This window comes from Suncus etruscus, chromosome 15, assembly GCF_024139225.1.
Source record: "Suncus etruscus isolate mSunEtr1 chromosome 15, mSunEtr1.pri.cur, whole genome shotgun sequence".
NCBI classification, from domain to species: domain Eukaryota; kingdom Metazoa; phylum Chordata; class Mammalia; order Eulipotyphla; family Soricidae; genus Suncus; species Suncus etruscus.
This window is the reverse complement of record NC_064862.1, coordinates 53,986,590-54,003,037: the sequence shown is the minus strand read 5'-3', so window position 1 is coordinate 54,003,037 and position 16,448 is coordinate 53,986,590. Positions and strand designations below refer to the sequence as shown.

General features: G+C 49.5%; 2 protein-coding genes and 1 long non-coding RNA gene across 3 annotated transcripts in view; 1 reads left to right on the top strand and 2 right to left on the bottom strand.

Annotated features, from left to right (window-relative positions):
* Positions 1 to 4,819, bottom strand: part of LRRC20 (leucine rich repeat containing 20) — a 38,534-nt gene extending 33,715 nt beyond the window's left edge. Inside the window, exons 1-3 of the mRNA XM_049788107.1 lie at positions 4,772 to 4,819; positions 4,466 to 4,631; positions 3,506 to 3,614 (exon numbers count right to left, since the gene is read on the bottom strand). Coding sequence (XP_049644064.1) covers positions 3,506 to 3,614; positions 4,466 to 4,631; positions 4,772 to 4,819 — 323 coding nt within the window. The remainder of the gene's footprint in view (positions 1 to 3,505; positions 3,615 to 4,465; positions 4,632 to 4,771) is intronic.
* Positions 1 to 16,448, top strand: part of EIF4EBP2 (eukaryotic translation initiation factor 4E binding protein 2) — a 445,368-nt gene that overhangs the window by 386,435 nt on the left and 42,485 nt on the right. The gene's annotated exons all lie outside the window — the stretch shown is intronic.
* Positions 6,384 to 16,005, bottom strand: LOC126031007 (uncharacterized). The gene is made up of 3 exons (XR_007503216.1): positions 15,919 to 16,005; positions 10,056 to 10,241; positions 6,384 to 6,513 (listed from the first exon to the last, which is right to left on the bottom strand). It is a non-coding gene; the product is annotated as an uncharacterized LOC126031007 (long non-coding RNA).

Here is a 16,448-nt window from a genome sequence, read left to right as displayed (position 1 = left end):
AAAATACCTTCAATAAAATAAATAGTAATCCTAGGTGAAGAATTTTAGACAAGATGCCTGACCACTTTGCCACTATCACAACAAGTACATGGAAGATGAAAGTCTAAGAATTCTAAATAGACTCTAAACCCAGCCCTACAAACGCACAGAGATGCCACACACCAAAAGAATGATGGTTTTGCAAAGAATCAAAGTAAAGCAGAGACTTAAGCTTACAGACACTGACCAGGACCAGCTCCTACCTGTCAAAGATGTGCCATCCTCACACAAAATGTTACAGGCAAGGGGCCGGAGAGATAGCGCAGCAGTAGGGCATTTGCCTTGCAAGCAGCCAACCCAGAACCAATGGTGGTTCGAATTCCAACATCCCATATGGTTCCCCGTGCCTGCCAGGAGCAATTTCTGAGCACAGAGCCAGGAGTAATCCCTGAACACTGCCGAGTATGACCCAAAAACAAAAAACAAAAACAAAATGTTACAGGCAGAAAAAGTAGGGTATGTGGCACAACTGGGGGGCATTTTCTGTTTGTTCCTTTAAAGAAAGCAGACTTCCTTTAAAGGCTTTAAAGACTTTCTTTAAAGACTTTCTTTTTTCAGGAGCTGCTGAGTGGTATTTTTTTTTCTGAAAAAGCAGCAATGAGACAAACAAGTCTGGGTAACCGTGAGACCACAGAGATGTGGCTGAGAGACAGGAGTAAGTGGGGAGGAAGAAAATTCCCTGGGGAGGGCAGGAGGACACACACACACACACACACACACACACACACACACACACACACACACACAGAGTCTGTCATTGGGGCACAGTCTGGCTTCAGCATCTGCTGTGACAAAAGACAAGACAGAGAAGACCTGCACTATAGTCTTCTGCAGATGGCAAAGTCTGGTGTTTGAGAAAATAAGTCCAGGGCCCGGAGAGATAGCCCAGCGGCATTTGCCTTGCAAGCAGCCGATCCTGGACCAAAGGTGGTTGGTTCGAATCCCGGTGTCCCATATGGTCCCCCGTGCCTGCCAGGAGCTATTTCTGAGCAGACAGCCAGGAGTATCCCCTGAGCACCGCCGGGTGTGGCCCAAAAACCAAAAAAAAAAAAAAAAAAAAAAAAAAAAAAAAAAAAAAAAGAGAAAATAAGTCCAAACAAAGGGCCATGACTAGCACCTGGCACTTCCAGTATAGCCCCCAAGCAAATCAACTAATGAAAGATCTAATTGGAAAAATAAAAAGCCATGGGCTGGAATGTGGAAGTTGTTTGCCTTGCATATAAGGAACCTAGGTTTGATCCCCGGCACTCCATATTGGTCTCTTGAGCACCAGTAGGAATAATTCCTGAGTACAGACTCCCAAGAATTCCTGGGCGTAAATCCCCTCCAAATATTCCACTTAAAAACCCACGGGGCTCGGAGAGATAGCACAGCGGCAGCGTTTGCCTTGCAAGCAGCCGATCCAGGACCAAAGGTGGTTGGTTCAAATCCCGGTGTCCCATATGGTCCCCCATGCCTGCCAGGAGCTATTTCTGAGCAGATAGCCAGGAGTAACCCCTGAGCACCGCCAGGTGTGGCCCAAAAACCAAAAAAACAAAAACAAAACAAAACAAAGAAAACCTAAGGAAGGGACCAGAGTGATAGCACAGAAGTAGGGCATTTGTCTTGCATGCCATGTGTAGCATGTGGAACCAAATGTGGGACCCTGACATGAACATCCCAACAAAAGAGTTTATAAGTTTATAAAAGTTTATAAGTTCCACAACCAAGTATAAGACATGCATGCATGTCTGATTCTATCCCTGGCCTCCCATATGGTCCCCCGAGCCTGCCAAGAATAATTTCTGAGTGTAGACCCAGGAGTAACCCCTGAGCACCATCAGATGTGACAGACAGACAGACACACACACACACATACACACACACACACACACACACACACCTTAAGGAAGTTGGGGCTGGAGCAATAGTACTTGCTTTACATGCAGTCAAACCTGAGCACAAAGCCAGCCCCCTACAACAAAAAAATTAACAAGGAAAAGAATAAGATACAATTGCCTACAGGGGACACAACCCATGAATGACCCAGACAGCACAGAAATGACAATAAAGGGACAGGAAAAGGTGTGTATGGGAGAGAGATGGTGAAGTTTTACGTAACAGAGCGGAATGTTATCCAATGAGCAAACACCACACCAGAGCCTCTTGAACTAGAGGCACACACGCCTGCCAAGAGCTAAGTGCACAGAAGTTTCTGGAAATGCTCACAGATGGAAATGATTGGAGGCAGGAAACAGAGCCAGGCTTATCACTTGCCAACATTTTGGTTCATGCCAGACTGTTCACCAGCTGGTGATGCTACCTGGTGTGTAGCAGGTCCATATGTATGCAGTGACACTCCATGATATGATATGTACCCAATGACTGTGTCACCCAACGCAACACAGGAAGAATCCTTGGTGATGATAACAGCAAACAGGGAAAGAGACAGCCAAATTGGCGCCAAACCTAGCAGGTCTGGGCACCACTGGGTCTCTCCTGCCACCCTCTTGGGGCTTTCTAAAACAGCCAGGAGGGACAGGTACAGCCAAACAGGATCCCTTGGGGAATCAAACTCAAAGAGGCCCAGCTAGGAATGAAGTTTGAGGGGAGTATTGTTATCACTGTTTGAGATTATTTGTTTGTTTGGTTTTGAGGCCTCATCTGGAAATGCTCAGGGGTTACTCTTGGCTCTGCATTCCAAAATCATTCCTTGCAGTGCTCGGAGGACCATATGGGATGCTAAGCATCCAATCCAGGTTGGCTGCATACATGGCAAGCACATTTCTTACTATGCTATCACTTCAGCCCCACTGTTTTAGTTTTTGGGTCACACCTGGTGATGCTCAGGAGCAAAGTTTGGGGGAGCACATGGGGTGGCCAGGATTGAACCTGGGTCAGCCCCAGGCAAGGCAAGCACCCTCTCCTCTGTATTTATTATGTCTGGCTGCTGGGCATAAAGTTTGTTTTGTTTTTGGATCACACCTGGCATCGCTCAGGGGTCACTCCTGTCTGTACGCTCTGGAATCACTCCTGGCAGGCTCAGGAGACCATATGGGATGCTGGAATTTGAACCACGTCCTTCTGGTTGCAAAGCAAATGACCTACCTCCATGCTATCTCTCCGACCCCATGCTGGGCATAAAGTTTTTATAAGGAGCTCTGTGTAGGGCACGGGTCAGCTACAGAAATAGGCATGGCCTGGAGTACATGCAGTTTCCAACTCTTAGTCAGTTCCTTGCAAAGGTCTAGAATAAATTATGTGGTCAGAGGACAGAACAGGTGGAAAGAGGCCCGGTCCTAGGGATGAGAAGTCGAAGCAGGGGCTGGGTTGGGCCCTGAGCTCAAATTGCAGCCAGAGTGAGTCTGGCTCCAAGCAGTGCCCAAGAGGCCTGGGGGTGCTGAGCCCTGCCCAGTTCCCTGGCTGAGTAAGGTGAGAGCCAGTTGTAACTGAGCTGGTACTGTCAGCCCCACGGTAGCTCTGCTACCCTTGGCTTGCACCAGTGGCCTCCTTGCTGCCTGGGCACTGGGAGGACAGGGAGCTGGGCAACAGGGTGGGGCTGTGGGCAAAGGCTGTGCCACTCACGTGGACAGGACCTGGGGAGTGAGTGGTCATTCGTCTACTGGTGGACCACACCCCTCTATTAGTGGCCAAATATCTGCTCGGCACTTGATTACCATGTGTTCAGGAAACAGAGCCGGGGACCTGCAAGAAAATACAGCGGAGAAGGCTCTTGCCATACTCATAACTGTCCCCAGTTCTATTCGCAAAACTGCACACAGTCCCCAATTACAGCCCCCAAACAAGAATAAACAAACAAACAAACAAAAAACCCCACAGAACTGTATTTTATTTTTCTCTCCTTTCCTTTTTTTAAAGCACATTTGGCAGTACTCCTGGCCCTGTACTCAGGGATCACTTCTAGCAATGCTCAGGGATTTCTCCTGGCTCTGTGCTCAGGAGATCAGTCATGGCAGGATACAAGAGACCATACCGTATGCTAGATATCACTAGATTGGCTATGGACAAGGCCGGTGCCATCCTTGCTATATTGTCCTTACAGGCCAAGAAAGGCTGGAGCTCTGGCCAATGCTGCCAAACTGAGGGTTTAGCCCTGCTGCCCAGAGCTGTGTGCGCAGTTCATAGACCGGCCCTCAGTCACTGTCTGCTCTGCATCCCTGGATAGAGGAGGAACAAAGAGCACAGGCTCAAGGCCAGAGAGTAGAGGTACAGTCTAGCCAAAGGCCTGGTATCGGTCTTATAGAGCAGAGAGTTCAACTCAGTGACCTCAGTGCCCACAAGGCACCCACTCTTCCTTCCCTACAACCTGCCTGACCATGTGGGCAACAGAATCAGCACTCCTGGGTCACACACACGACATCAGGACTCTTTGTAGCCAGGTCAGCCAGCACAGGGGAATGGAATTCCAGCTAGGATACATCATTACCACTGCTTTGGCCCTCCACTTCCAAGCCGCACTGAGCTAGGATGAGAGGAATCTGCACCCCTTGCTCTGCACATCTGTGAAGATGGGGTGCCCCTAGCCTCTGGGACGTGTGCCCAGCATCAGTGAGCTCCTCTTTGGAGGGTGAGGAGAAAGACATCCAACAGGGCTGGAGAAGGAGGGTGGGTGTTGACAGGACCTGCACCTCCACCTTCAGCCTTGCAGGAAATAATCCAACATAACAGCCACCCACCAGGACTGAGCAACTCACTTACTGATTCTCTCCCAGACAGGACAATTGCTCCTGACTAGCAGGAAGACACAATTATCCTCCAGTTTGGTTTCCAGGACAATCATCCTCAGTCTCTGGGAAATAAAGTGACAAGTAAAGCAACATGCTCAGGAGTTCAGTGCAGGCAGTGGGCCAGGGCATTTGGCAGCATGCTGTAGTTTAACCAGTGGCCAGGACAGGATTCGGGGGTTCCCAGACCACTCCACGACTTCTCCCAAACCAGCCCTCAAATGTGCTGGGCGAGATGCTCTCCCTGACTAAGCTTAGATAAGGACATGGGTTAAGAAAGGGCCTGTGCTGATCTGGCTCCTGGAGGGTAGAGGGCAAAAGACTGGACAGTGTTGGCCTTCATGTGACGGCAGAAGGTGAGAATAGAAAAGGCAGGAGGCTTGGGGTGGTGCAAGGTGGACAGCTCTCCTGGAAGGGTGTTGACCAAGTTCTTCTCAGACTGAGAGTGCAGATCTCTACATAGCCACCAGCCCTAAAAGCCTCCATTCCAGACAGGCCTGATGCATGACATTGCACACAGACCTACCCTGGGCATAGACCTGAACCTCCCTGAAAAATGCTCCTGTACACAGAGACACATACCTGTCTTTTCCACTATTCTCTTGTGCCACAGTTCCCATGCAAATCCTCACCATGGGTGGGGCATCCCCAAGTCAGGTTGTGCTCCCCAAGTCAAGCTGTGTTCCCCCAGAGTCAAGTAGTGCTCCCTGCACTTATGGTGGCATTCACATGCCCTTGGGACACACAGGGGAGGCCACACTGAGGACCCCCCACTTCTACTTGGGGCACATGGCTGAGGAGGGGCCAAGGTCAAGTCCATAAACAAAATGTCTGTGATCTTGGGATGAAGCATTGGCTGGATGGTTCTGAGGGCTCAAAGCCAATGGCAAGAGAACAATGAAGACATCGGGGATAAAATGACCGAGGTGTGAGAAAGGCCCCTTCACCATTCGGCTCCTCTTCAAAGGTGGAGCAGATCCCAAGTCCTGGCTGCTAGAAACTTCTTCCTGGGGGACAGGCCATGAGGCAGCTCTCTGGGTAACCCCTGCTGGGCTCAAGTGTTCACCTGCCAACCTGCTCTTCTCTCCTGTTCCAAGGCACACACACTCACACATATTCACACATGCTCATACATGTTCACATACTCACACATTCATGTATGTTCATACATATAGAAACACTCATACACATATTCACATGTTTGCACACTCACACGTGGTCATACACAGACATGTTCAAATATACTCACGCATACTCATATACAATAGACACAAACATTCACATGCACATATTAACACTTAACAATTACACAGGGCTTGTCAACCGAAAGTGCAAACACACACACACACACACACACACACACACACACACACACACACACACACAGCTTGTCCACAGCCCAAAGGAGGCTCCAGTCAGGTCGTTGGTGGGTGGGATGTCTCTGTTTCCCAACCTCCTCAACCATATCCAGAGGAAGACACATAGATAGCTCAATGCAACGCCAAGACATCCATGCAGGTATCTGCCAAGACCCAGTGCAGCTTCTCTGAGTTGTTGTCTCTTTCCTGGGCCCCCTGCCCAGACCAGCCCCCGCCAGGCACTGCCTGCACTCACCCAGTGTGTCTGAGCCATTCTCCACCGTCTCGTTGACCTTCCTCGCAACCCTGGCCACGGCCTCACCCATCTTCTTCAGCATGCAGATACGGTCCTGTCACCAGCCACCAGGCCAGGCTGTGGCTCACACAGGCACCTGGGGAGACACGGACCTCAAGTGCCCGTCCTCCACAGGGACCCAAGCGGAAAGAAGTGCAGGGAGGACCAAGGGAAATCAGTGCCTATGAGGGCACACCCTTGGGTGGTGGGTGCAGCCCAACCCTCCAGGTCCCTGAGCAGTGGCTGACTCACTGCACAGGAAGGGCAGGGAGCCAAGCACAGGAAGGCCACTTGCCCCATCCACGACATCCACCCACCTGCTCAAGGTCAGCAGCCAGTCATCCTACCTGGGCCAGACCTCCCTTCTCCATGCCACGAAGTGGAGCCAAAATGCTTGTCTTCGGGGCCGGAGAGATAGTATGGAGGTAAGGCATTTGCCTTACATGCAGAAGGTTGGTGGTTCAAATCCTGGCATCCCATATGCCATCCCTGAGCCTGCCAGGAGCGATTTCTGAGCATAGAGCCTGAAGTAACACCTGAGCGCTGCTGGGTGTGACCCAAAACAACAACAACAAAAAAAAATGCTTGTCTGCTCCAAGCTCTCTGGGGCAGATGGGTGGTCTCAGGCCCACGCAGGAGACAGTAGCCAACCTGAATTTCAGCCTGATGCTGAGCTGATAAGCGAGATCCCAGAGGATGGTGCAGGAAGGGCAGCAGTCAGAGAAATAAGAAAAGGGAAACAAGAGCACTGAAAGAAGAGTGAGAGGCAGGACTATGACAAGAACATACTTTATACACGAGAGACCCCAGATCTGATCCCCAGCATGCAATAAAGTAAAAAATAAACGATCAGAGTGATAGCACAGCATCACTGGGAATTTGCCTTACACACAGATAACCCAGGTTCGATCCCTGGCATCCCATATGTTCCCTCAAGCACCACCAGGAATGATTCCTGAGTGCTGAGCCAGAAGTAACCCCTGAGCACCATTTGATGTGGCCAAAAAAAACTCAAAACCAAACCAAACAATGGTATGGTGTTGGACTGAGGGACTGGCACAGTGGATTGGGGCAATACTGGGCACCCTCTGAGACTTAAGTTTCTAGAGCTTTTTTTTTTTTTTTTTTTAATATAAATTTTTATTTTGATCATAGTGGCTTACATATTGTTGACAATAATATTTTAGGTACATATTTACATAAAATCAGGGGGGATTCCCATCGCCAAATTGTCATCCCTACGCCTCCGTTTCTATCCTACCTCCCTTTTCCTTTTCCCTCATCCCAGGGCGGCTAGAATATGTGGTCCCCTCTGTATCTAACCCACTACTTAGTAGTCTTGCACCTGTTTGGTCCTGATGCCTCCCTTATTTCCCCCTCTATCTGGAGTCAGGACTAGCTAGTTCAAGTTGCGTGGTTTTGTTTGAAGGAGAAAAAAGCAATAAACTGGGGTAAGAGTCAAATATCCAGTGAGGGCTCCAGCTATATCGATAAGCACCACACAGAGCAGACAAAACAAACAAACAAACAAGTAGAAAAAAATAAAACAAAAACAGACAAACAAAAATCACGCCATGGTCTTGAATTAAGAAACATGGCATAGCACATAACGAAAGAGAAGAAAGGAAGAGAAAAAAAAATAAATAAATAAAAAAAATAAGTATAATTGGGGACTACACTTTCTTTTTTTTTTTTTTTTTTTGGTTTTTGGGCCACACCCGGTAACGCTCAGGGGTTACTCCTGGCTATGTGCTCAGAAGTTGCTCCTGGCTTGGGGGACCATATGGGACACCGGGGGATCGAACCGCGGTCCGTCCAAGGCTAGTGCAGGCAAGGCAGGCACCTTACCTTTTAGCGCCACCGCCCGGCCCCCTACACTTTCAATAATCACACCCAAACAGAGAAATCGACCAAAATAGATTGGTAAATCAAAAATAATAATAACAATAATAAATGAAGGTAATATATATATTTATATCAAAAAAATAACCAAGGTTTTGTGCTTTTTGTATTTTTGTTTTTTTTCCCTCCTGCACTGGCACAGTAAATATTGGGGTCATTCGAAAAAGAATTCACTTGGCCTAAGAGATATGGGATTTCTCCGTCCTTGGAGCATACTGTCATGGGATCAACTCTAGACATTGCTCAGGATCCTTTACTTTCCCGGTGGTGTTTTTTTTTTTTTTTTTTTTCTTTTTTTTTTTTTCCTTTGGTGTGTGGAAGACTTCTGCTCTGTGTTTAGAGGTCTCAGTATCTGTACAGATCCTGAGGTGGGACTTATGATGAAGTCAGTCTTTGTGGTTCTAGAGGTTCTGTTACCTCAGTGTCATTTTAACCCATCTTCTGTGGTTGATGATCTTGGTCTTTGCACTGAGCCTAGGGTGGCACCTAGGATAGCGTCTTTCTTTGTGCTCCAAGTTTCTAGAGCTTTGACAGATTCCTGGAGACCCCCCACAGCCCAACCAGTCCTTTAGACAACCAAGCAATACATCAGTGAGTGGGCCCAAGTTTTCACCCAGACCTGGTAGCCAAAGACTAACAGGAGTGGGTCAGGGACCATTCAATAATAAAGAGTCAAAGAATTTAGTGATCTAGAAGTATTTCTACCCATTGCTATAAAGGAGAAAACTGAGGCAGAGGCCAAAATGGCCTGGCTGGGATCATGGAAAGTATGTGGTGCTAATGTCGCCATCCCTGCTCCACACACAGTGCTCAACTGTTGAGCACTTTTGCTTGGCAAAGGTATTCCCACACCAATAGCAGCTGCTCCCAAAGAGGAGAGGCCAGACTGAGGTCAGTGAGGCCTTCCCTGGCCCTGGCCCTCCGATTTCATGGCTTCAGGGAGCGCCAATGTACTCACTCTGAGGGTCAGAAGCAGGAAGTCTGGCATCTGTGTGTGTGTCTGTGCTTCTTAGATGATGTCAAGGAAAACTACCCATGTCCAACTGGCCATTCAGGCCAGGCCAAGCCCACTATCCTTGGGCTTCAGGAGTGAGCTCAGGATGTCTATCTCTTCAGAATCAGAGCTGAACGTATTAGACAATGTAGGCAGGGGAGGCCACGTAGTGAGTGAATATAGGCCTACTTCCCAGTCTGCTTTGCCAGCTTAGAAGTCTCTGGAAAGATTTTGTTTTGTGGCCACATCTGGCAGTGCTCAAGTTATTCCTGGCTCTGCACTCAGAAATCACTCCTGGGCCGGAGAGATAGTACAGAGGCAAGGTGCTTGTTTTGCACGCAGCTGACCCAGGATGGACCTGGATTTGATTCCCGGCATCCTATATGGTCCCTGAGCCTGCCAGGAATGATTTCTGAGTACAGAGCCAAGGAGAAACTCCTGAGCGTGGCTGGTTCTGGCCCAAAAACAAAAATAAAAAAATAAAAGGAATCACTCCTGACAGGCTCAGGGGACCCTATGGGATGCTGGGGTTTGAACCCAGGTCAGCTGTGTGCAAGGCAAACACCCTACCTGCCTATTGCTCCGGCTCCAAAGAAAGATTTTTTTGTTGGTTTGTTTTGGACCACAACTGATGGGGCTCCAGGCACCTGGCTTGGGGATCACTCCTGGCAGGCTCAGGGGACTACATGCAGTGGCTGGTAGATTGAATCCAGGTCAGCCATATGCAAGGTAAGTTGTCTTACCCGCTGAAATATCATTCTCATTCCTTTGGGTTAGTCTTAACTATTTTGAGTCCAGGTCTTGTCTGAGTGGGAGATGGAATAAGGCCCATCTCTCTGGGCCTATTCAGCACTGAACAGAATATATGTACTCTTCTAGCTCTTCAAGCACATGCTCAGGACACTCACTGCTCAGGGACTCAATGAACTCTGAAAGAAGAGAGGAGAGGATGCAGGAGTGAGGGAAGTCTCTAATCCAGTTTTAAATCAAGGTGACTTTAAACAAACAACTTAGTGGCATTCATCTTGGAGGATGAATCGTTTCCCATCTCTCACTTCCAGGAAGTTTTCCCTGAGTGCCTGAGCCTACTGGTTTTTCTTCTCCCTCTTGGATTTCAAAAGCACTTAAAACCTCATCACAAGCCACTTGGGTTATGAGTTTTTCTGGTGGGGGGGCATTTGAGGCCACACCTCAAACAGCAGCGCTCAGGGGTTACTCCTGACTCTGCACTCAGAAATCGCTCCTGGCAGGCTCGGGGGAACCATATGGGATGCCGGGATTCGAACTGGTGTCCATCCTCTATTGACTGCGTGCAAGGCAAACACCATGCTGCTGTGCTATTGCTCCAGCCCCAGCTTTTTTTTTTCCCTCACAGTTGTGTTTTGTTCCACATCCAGAGATGCTCAAGAGGTGCTCTTAGCTGAGTGCTCATGGGTTACTCCTTGCAGTAATTAGGAGACCAGATGGTGCCAGGGTTCCCACATGCCAATCCTTTGAGTAATCTCCCAGTGCCTACTTATTTATAAGCTTTCAAAACTTCCTGCTTGACCTGAAGGCAACTTGGGGCAAGAAGTAGGTCTAGAAAAAAAAAAAGTAGGTCTAGGCTCAGCTTTTACTCCTGTATCGAACTCATGGAACAGAGATACTCAGCCCACCACAGTGGAAATGACGATAATGGCCACCATCTGGGTACTACTGAATCTACACCCAAGTTACCTCTAAGTGAGAAAGGCCATGACTGCAAATGCCCATCAGTGCCAGGCAGGCAATGAGGGTGAACATGAAAGAGGTTCAGAGCAAGACAATAGGAGCACCGAGGATTCAGCTATCCAGAACCCAACATTTACATTTTCCCTCTGTCTATCTGCTGTTGGGCGGTACTCAGAGACTACTACCAGCTAAGTGCTTTGGCAAACTTACCCAAAGTGCTCAGGGACCAGATGTAGTAGTGCCAAGGACTGAACCCACACATTCCTTTTCTTTTTCAGAGGGGAGGAATGCATTTGAGGCCATACTTGATGTTGCACAGGAACTATAAGAGGTGCCAGGGATTGAACCAATGTCAGCAATGTGCCAGGTAAGTGCCCTGCCTGTATTATCGCTATGGACCCAAACCCAGACTTCTTGCATACAGAGTGTGTGACCAGCTGAGTTCTCTCTTCTCTTCTCTCTCTCTCTCTCTCCCCCCTCCCCCACCAAGCACAGAGCCAGGCATATCCTAAGCAGTGCTGAATGTGATGTGATGTCACACACACATACTCAGAAATCGCTCCTGGCAGGCACGGGGAACCATATGGGATGCCAGGGTTCGGGATTCAAACCACCATCCATCCTGATCAGCTATGTGCAAGGCAAATGTCCTACTGCTGTGCTACCTCTCCACCCCACCTTTTTTCCCCATTTTTTAAAAATTAACTTAAAATAAAATGTTTATCCCTGTAGTCAGAGAAATATCTCAGAGGGCTGAACATGGTTTTTGTTTTTTTTATTTTGGGTCACACCTGGCAGCATTCAGGGGTTATTCCTGGCTCTATGCTCAGAAATTGCTTCTAGCAGGCTCAGGAAACCATATGGGATGCTGGGATTCAAACCACCATCCTTCTGCATGCAAGGCAAATGTCCTACCTCCATGCTATCTCTCCAGCCCCCTGAACATGCATATTTTGCAAGTGGGAGGCTCAGGTTCAATCCCCAGCTCCACATGCACTATTGGGAGTGACCCCAAGTACATGGCTGAGAGTACCCCAAAGCCCTACTAGCTGTGGCCTGAAACACAGACTGTGAATCATGGATATCACAAGTAGAAACAGCATACATTCCACAGAAGTTTCTAGGCTTGGTTGATGTGGGGCTAGAGTAATAGTACAGAGGTTGGGTGTTTGCCTTGCTACAGCTGACCTGGGTTCAATCCCTGGCACCCCATATGGTCCCATGAGCACCCATAATTCCTGAGTGCAGAGCCAGGAGGAAGCCCTGAGGATAGCTGATGTGACCCCCAAAACATACCCCAGAGGTTCCAGCCATAAAGGTACTGCCCTTGCTAGAGGCCAGATACCATCTTTCAGCAACTAGAACCAGTCCTCAGCAGGCCCAAATAATAGCCCTGAGGGGAGTGCAAGTGCCTTGCATGTATCTGAGCAAAGTTCAATCCTAGCACCTATAATGGTCCCCTGAGCACTGCTAGAAGTGATCCCTGAGCACTGCCAGGTGTGGCCCCCCAAAACCAAAAGGACACTATTAAAACCATCCTTTCCCTCTTCCCAGGGAAAATTCCTTCTTAGAGTCCAGCTGACATCTCTGGCCCAGGTCAGATGACAAAAGCATGTCCCTCCCTGTCACACTCTGTGACATAAATAGAGCTGTAAAAAGGGTATCAGGGACACTTCAGACCCATAATGATGTCAGAGGGACCCAGATTGGCAGGAAGAACAGCATGGAACAAGAGAAATTTGCAGCAGTGGGCCCAAAAAAAGGTCCCTAGCATTTCTCTCTCTCTCTCTCTCTCTCTCTCTCTCTCTCTCTCTCTCTCTCTCTCTCTCTCTCTCTCTCTCTCTTGGAACAAGAGAAATTTGCAGCAGTGGGCCCAAAAAAAGGTCCCTAGCATTTCTCTCTCTCTCTCTCTCTCTCTCTCTCTCTCTCTCTCTCTCTCTCTCTCTCTCTCTCTCATGGAACAAGAGAAATTTGCAGCAGTGGGCCCAAAAAAAGGTCCCTAGCATTTCTCTCTCTCTCTCTCTCTCTCTCTCTCTCTCTCTCTCTCTCTCTCTCTCTCTCTCTCTCTCTCTCTCTCTCTCTCCCCTTTTAGATACACCCCAATACAAAATCTCTGATAGAAAAAATATAGCAAGGACTTAAAACAGAAGACCAGGGAGAAAAGGATATGGATTTGGGGTGGGGAAGGGAAGTGGGAGAGAGACAAATAAAATGACTCTTCTTGTTTTAAATTGTTCAGTGGTGAGGTCAGAGAGATAGTAGGCCTCTAGGTCAGGGCTCTCAAACTCAATTTACCTGGGGGCCACAGGAGGCAAAGTCGGGGTGATCCTTGAGTGCAGAGTCAGTAGTAAGCCTTGAACATTGGGGGGTGTGACCCAAACAACTAAAACAAAATAAAACAAAAAGATTCCTCTAGGGCAGGGCCACAAAATGTTGTACGAATGCCACAAACGGCCCGCGGGCCAAGAGTTTGAGACCCCTGCTCTAGGTGCTTATCTTGCACACAGCTGGGTTAGATCCCTCGTACCAGATATTCTCCCAAGCACTGCCAGGAGTGACCCCTGAGCAGAGTAAGCAGTAGGTTATGTGTGGCCCCCAAACAAAACAAAACAACCAAAATAATGGTTTAAAATACTCTATCTCTCTATGAGAGTGGCTCGGAAAAACAACACAGCTGAGAGGGTGTATTCCTTGTGTACCCAAGTTTAGTCCCCAGCACCCCATATGATTCCCTATGCCCTGTCAGGAGTAATTCCTGAACTAAGCGTCAGAAATAAATCCTGACTAATGCTGGGTGTGACTCAAAGTTCAAAAAGAAAAAAAATTTAAATACTCAGAGATAATAAGAGGAGCAAGCTCTTGACTCACTTTTAATTGATTGCAAGATCTACTCCTATGGAGAAGCCTTTGTCTACATAGCAAGGTGGGTTTGCCACCTCTGCATGGCAGCACCATCCAGCTGGCAAATCTCTTGTGGCTCTCATCACCCAATTAGGGTGCAGAGGGGCTCTCCTGGAGCCAGAACCCACCTGAGGGAGAACCAAGACTAACCCACTGGCACAAGTGCTGGGCCCCATGAGACATCTGGTCAACCCCACACACCAGAATTGGTGAGCAGCAGCAGAAAGCCAAGAAAAGGTGCCACCCACCCAAGCAGATATGCACTGTGCTCAGGGCACCCCCAACCAGGTTATACCCTAAACTCAGACACTTAAACTTGGCCTTAGCTAAGCTCAAGGAAAAGATTCCACACCTTTTAGGTAGAGTGGAAAAATGGACCCTTATACTCCTATACCTCAAAGATCGGGAATGTTTACAGCTTGCAGATGTCTCCTGCACCCCCTTTAGAAGGACATTCTGGGGGATAATCAGGGCAGGGACAGAGCAGAATGGGCTTCCTGCTGGGTAACTGACACCAGTGACAGAAGGAACAAGGAGCTGTGAGTCCAGATAATGCCAGGTCCATGGGCATGTTTGACCTCTGCCATGATGAACCACATCCTGGCTGGGAGTGCGGACTTAGATGGTATCAAAGAGGGAAAAAAAAATGGAGCCAGACAGGCATTCTATGGGCCTAGAGATGCTGGGCAAGCTGAGTGGGGCGTATTATAGTTTGGTCCTATCTCCTTGCCTGTCCCAATGGCAAGAGGAATCCTGAATTCTGCAAAAACAGAAATGCCACCTTGTTGCTGGGCTCTTCTGAGAAGTCAGCAATGCCTAACCTGAGGGGAAAAATTACACAAACCTTTATGTACACCCCACATGAAAGCATTCCATGTAAGTAATTATTCTATGTAAGTGCAAACAGCAAATAACAAAATGAGTGAGGGTGGGTAGAAATAAAGCTTGCCCTGTGGGGATAGGACTGAGCTCGGCCTACCTCCCGTGTCTAACTCTAACCAGGTTTTGCAAGAGTAGGGGTACAAGGCTATGTCACCTGGTTTCGGCTCAGACCCTGACTTAGCCCCCACGGCAGACCTGCCCCGTGCATAGAGAACTGTCTCATCCGGAGCCTCAAGATCCCACATAGAGGAACAGAGACACAGCGACCACATTGGCTGCTACTCCTATAGTCACTGGGTAAACTGAGAGTATGGCAGCTGCTGAGAAGGGCAACTGACACCCTCTGCATCAGGGCCCTCTGGACTCTGCCAGGCCCAGAAGCAACCTAGTGGGGGAAGAACGAGGGGGGGCAGCTGCAATGGCAAATGCAGGGTCCACCAGTGCCCCACTTGAAGCTTGTCTAGAACTGACCCACTTTCCCCAAACACACATATACCCAAGGGAAGCGCGGGCCCACGGCTGGCGTCTGCGGTCTGTTTTTAGCGCCCTGAGTTTTGCAACACCCGGCTTGCATGCATGCATGCACGAAGTGGGCCAGAGGAGGGACCTGGAATCCCGTAGCTCCTCTTCGTGGGGGGGCCCCTCTGCTCTCTTTGGGCAAGGGGGGACATGTGGGTAGGAGAATCGAGCCTTCTGGCAGAGGTGCAACCGCTGGATGGGGATCGCAGGGCTTTGGGACTGCAGCTCCCCGAGATGCAAGCAAACCCCGAAAATGCCCTGGGTGCGTTTTCCCTCCCAGCACCGGCACCTCCCGCGTGGCCCAAAGGAGGCCCGACCAAGACCACTTCCCAGGATGGCCCGCTCTCTAGCACCAGAGTCCCCCCGCCGCCTGTCCCCAGGGCCTGCAGGATTCTGCAGCAATGCCGGGCAGAGGCGTGGGCGCGGGGAACCCGAGCCCCGCAGAATCCGGGGTCCCCAGCAGCGGGGGGAGGGGAGGCTGCAGAAACCCCCTTTTTTTTTTTCCTCTCTCCCCTGCCCCTCCAGCGCTTAGCCTCGAACTATGTTGACTTTTGCGGGGCTCGCGGCACCAGGCCCCTATCCGGCTTCACTTACAAAAGGCAACAAAAGGCTCCGAGCGCCCCGCGCCGCGCACTCACGCTCCCCGGGTCGCCGCCGCCACGACCGGGCGTCAAGTTGGGCCGGCCGTGAGCGAAAGGCCGCTCGACCAATCGCCGCGCCTCTTTCGTCGATGTGGGCGGATCAAGGCTGGGAGCAGCCAATCAGAGAACACGCGCCCCATTTACGCCACGCCCCCGAAGTGGCCAGCGCGGAAAAGCGGATCGACCGCACCACTCTAGTGTCAACCGGCCGGCCCCACGGTGGTGGGGTCTCTTTGGGGCAGCATCTAGAGGGATGTACACACCACGCTGGGGAGGGCGGAGGTGAGAAAGTCACGTACAACAGATCCCCAAGGTTAATAGGACCTTCGCTTCAGGCCTGTTTGTATCAAGGCTGAAAAGAACATTTTGGAAAACCCCAAAATGAGAAACTGGAAACTTGATCTGGTACCAGCCTCACCCCAATCTAGGTGGTTGTTGCACGATAAGAATACTTAATTTAACCACACCAACTCGTGATGAATG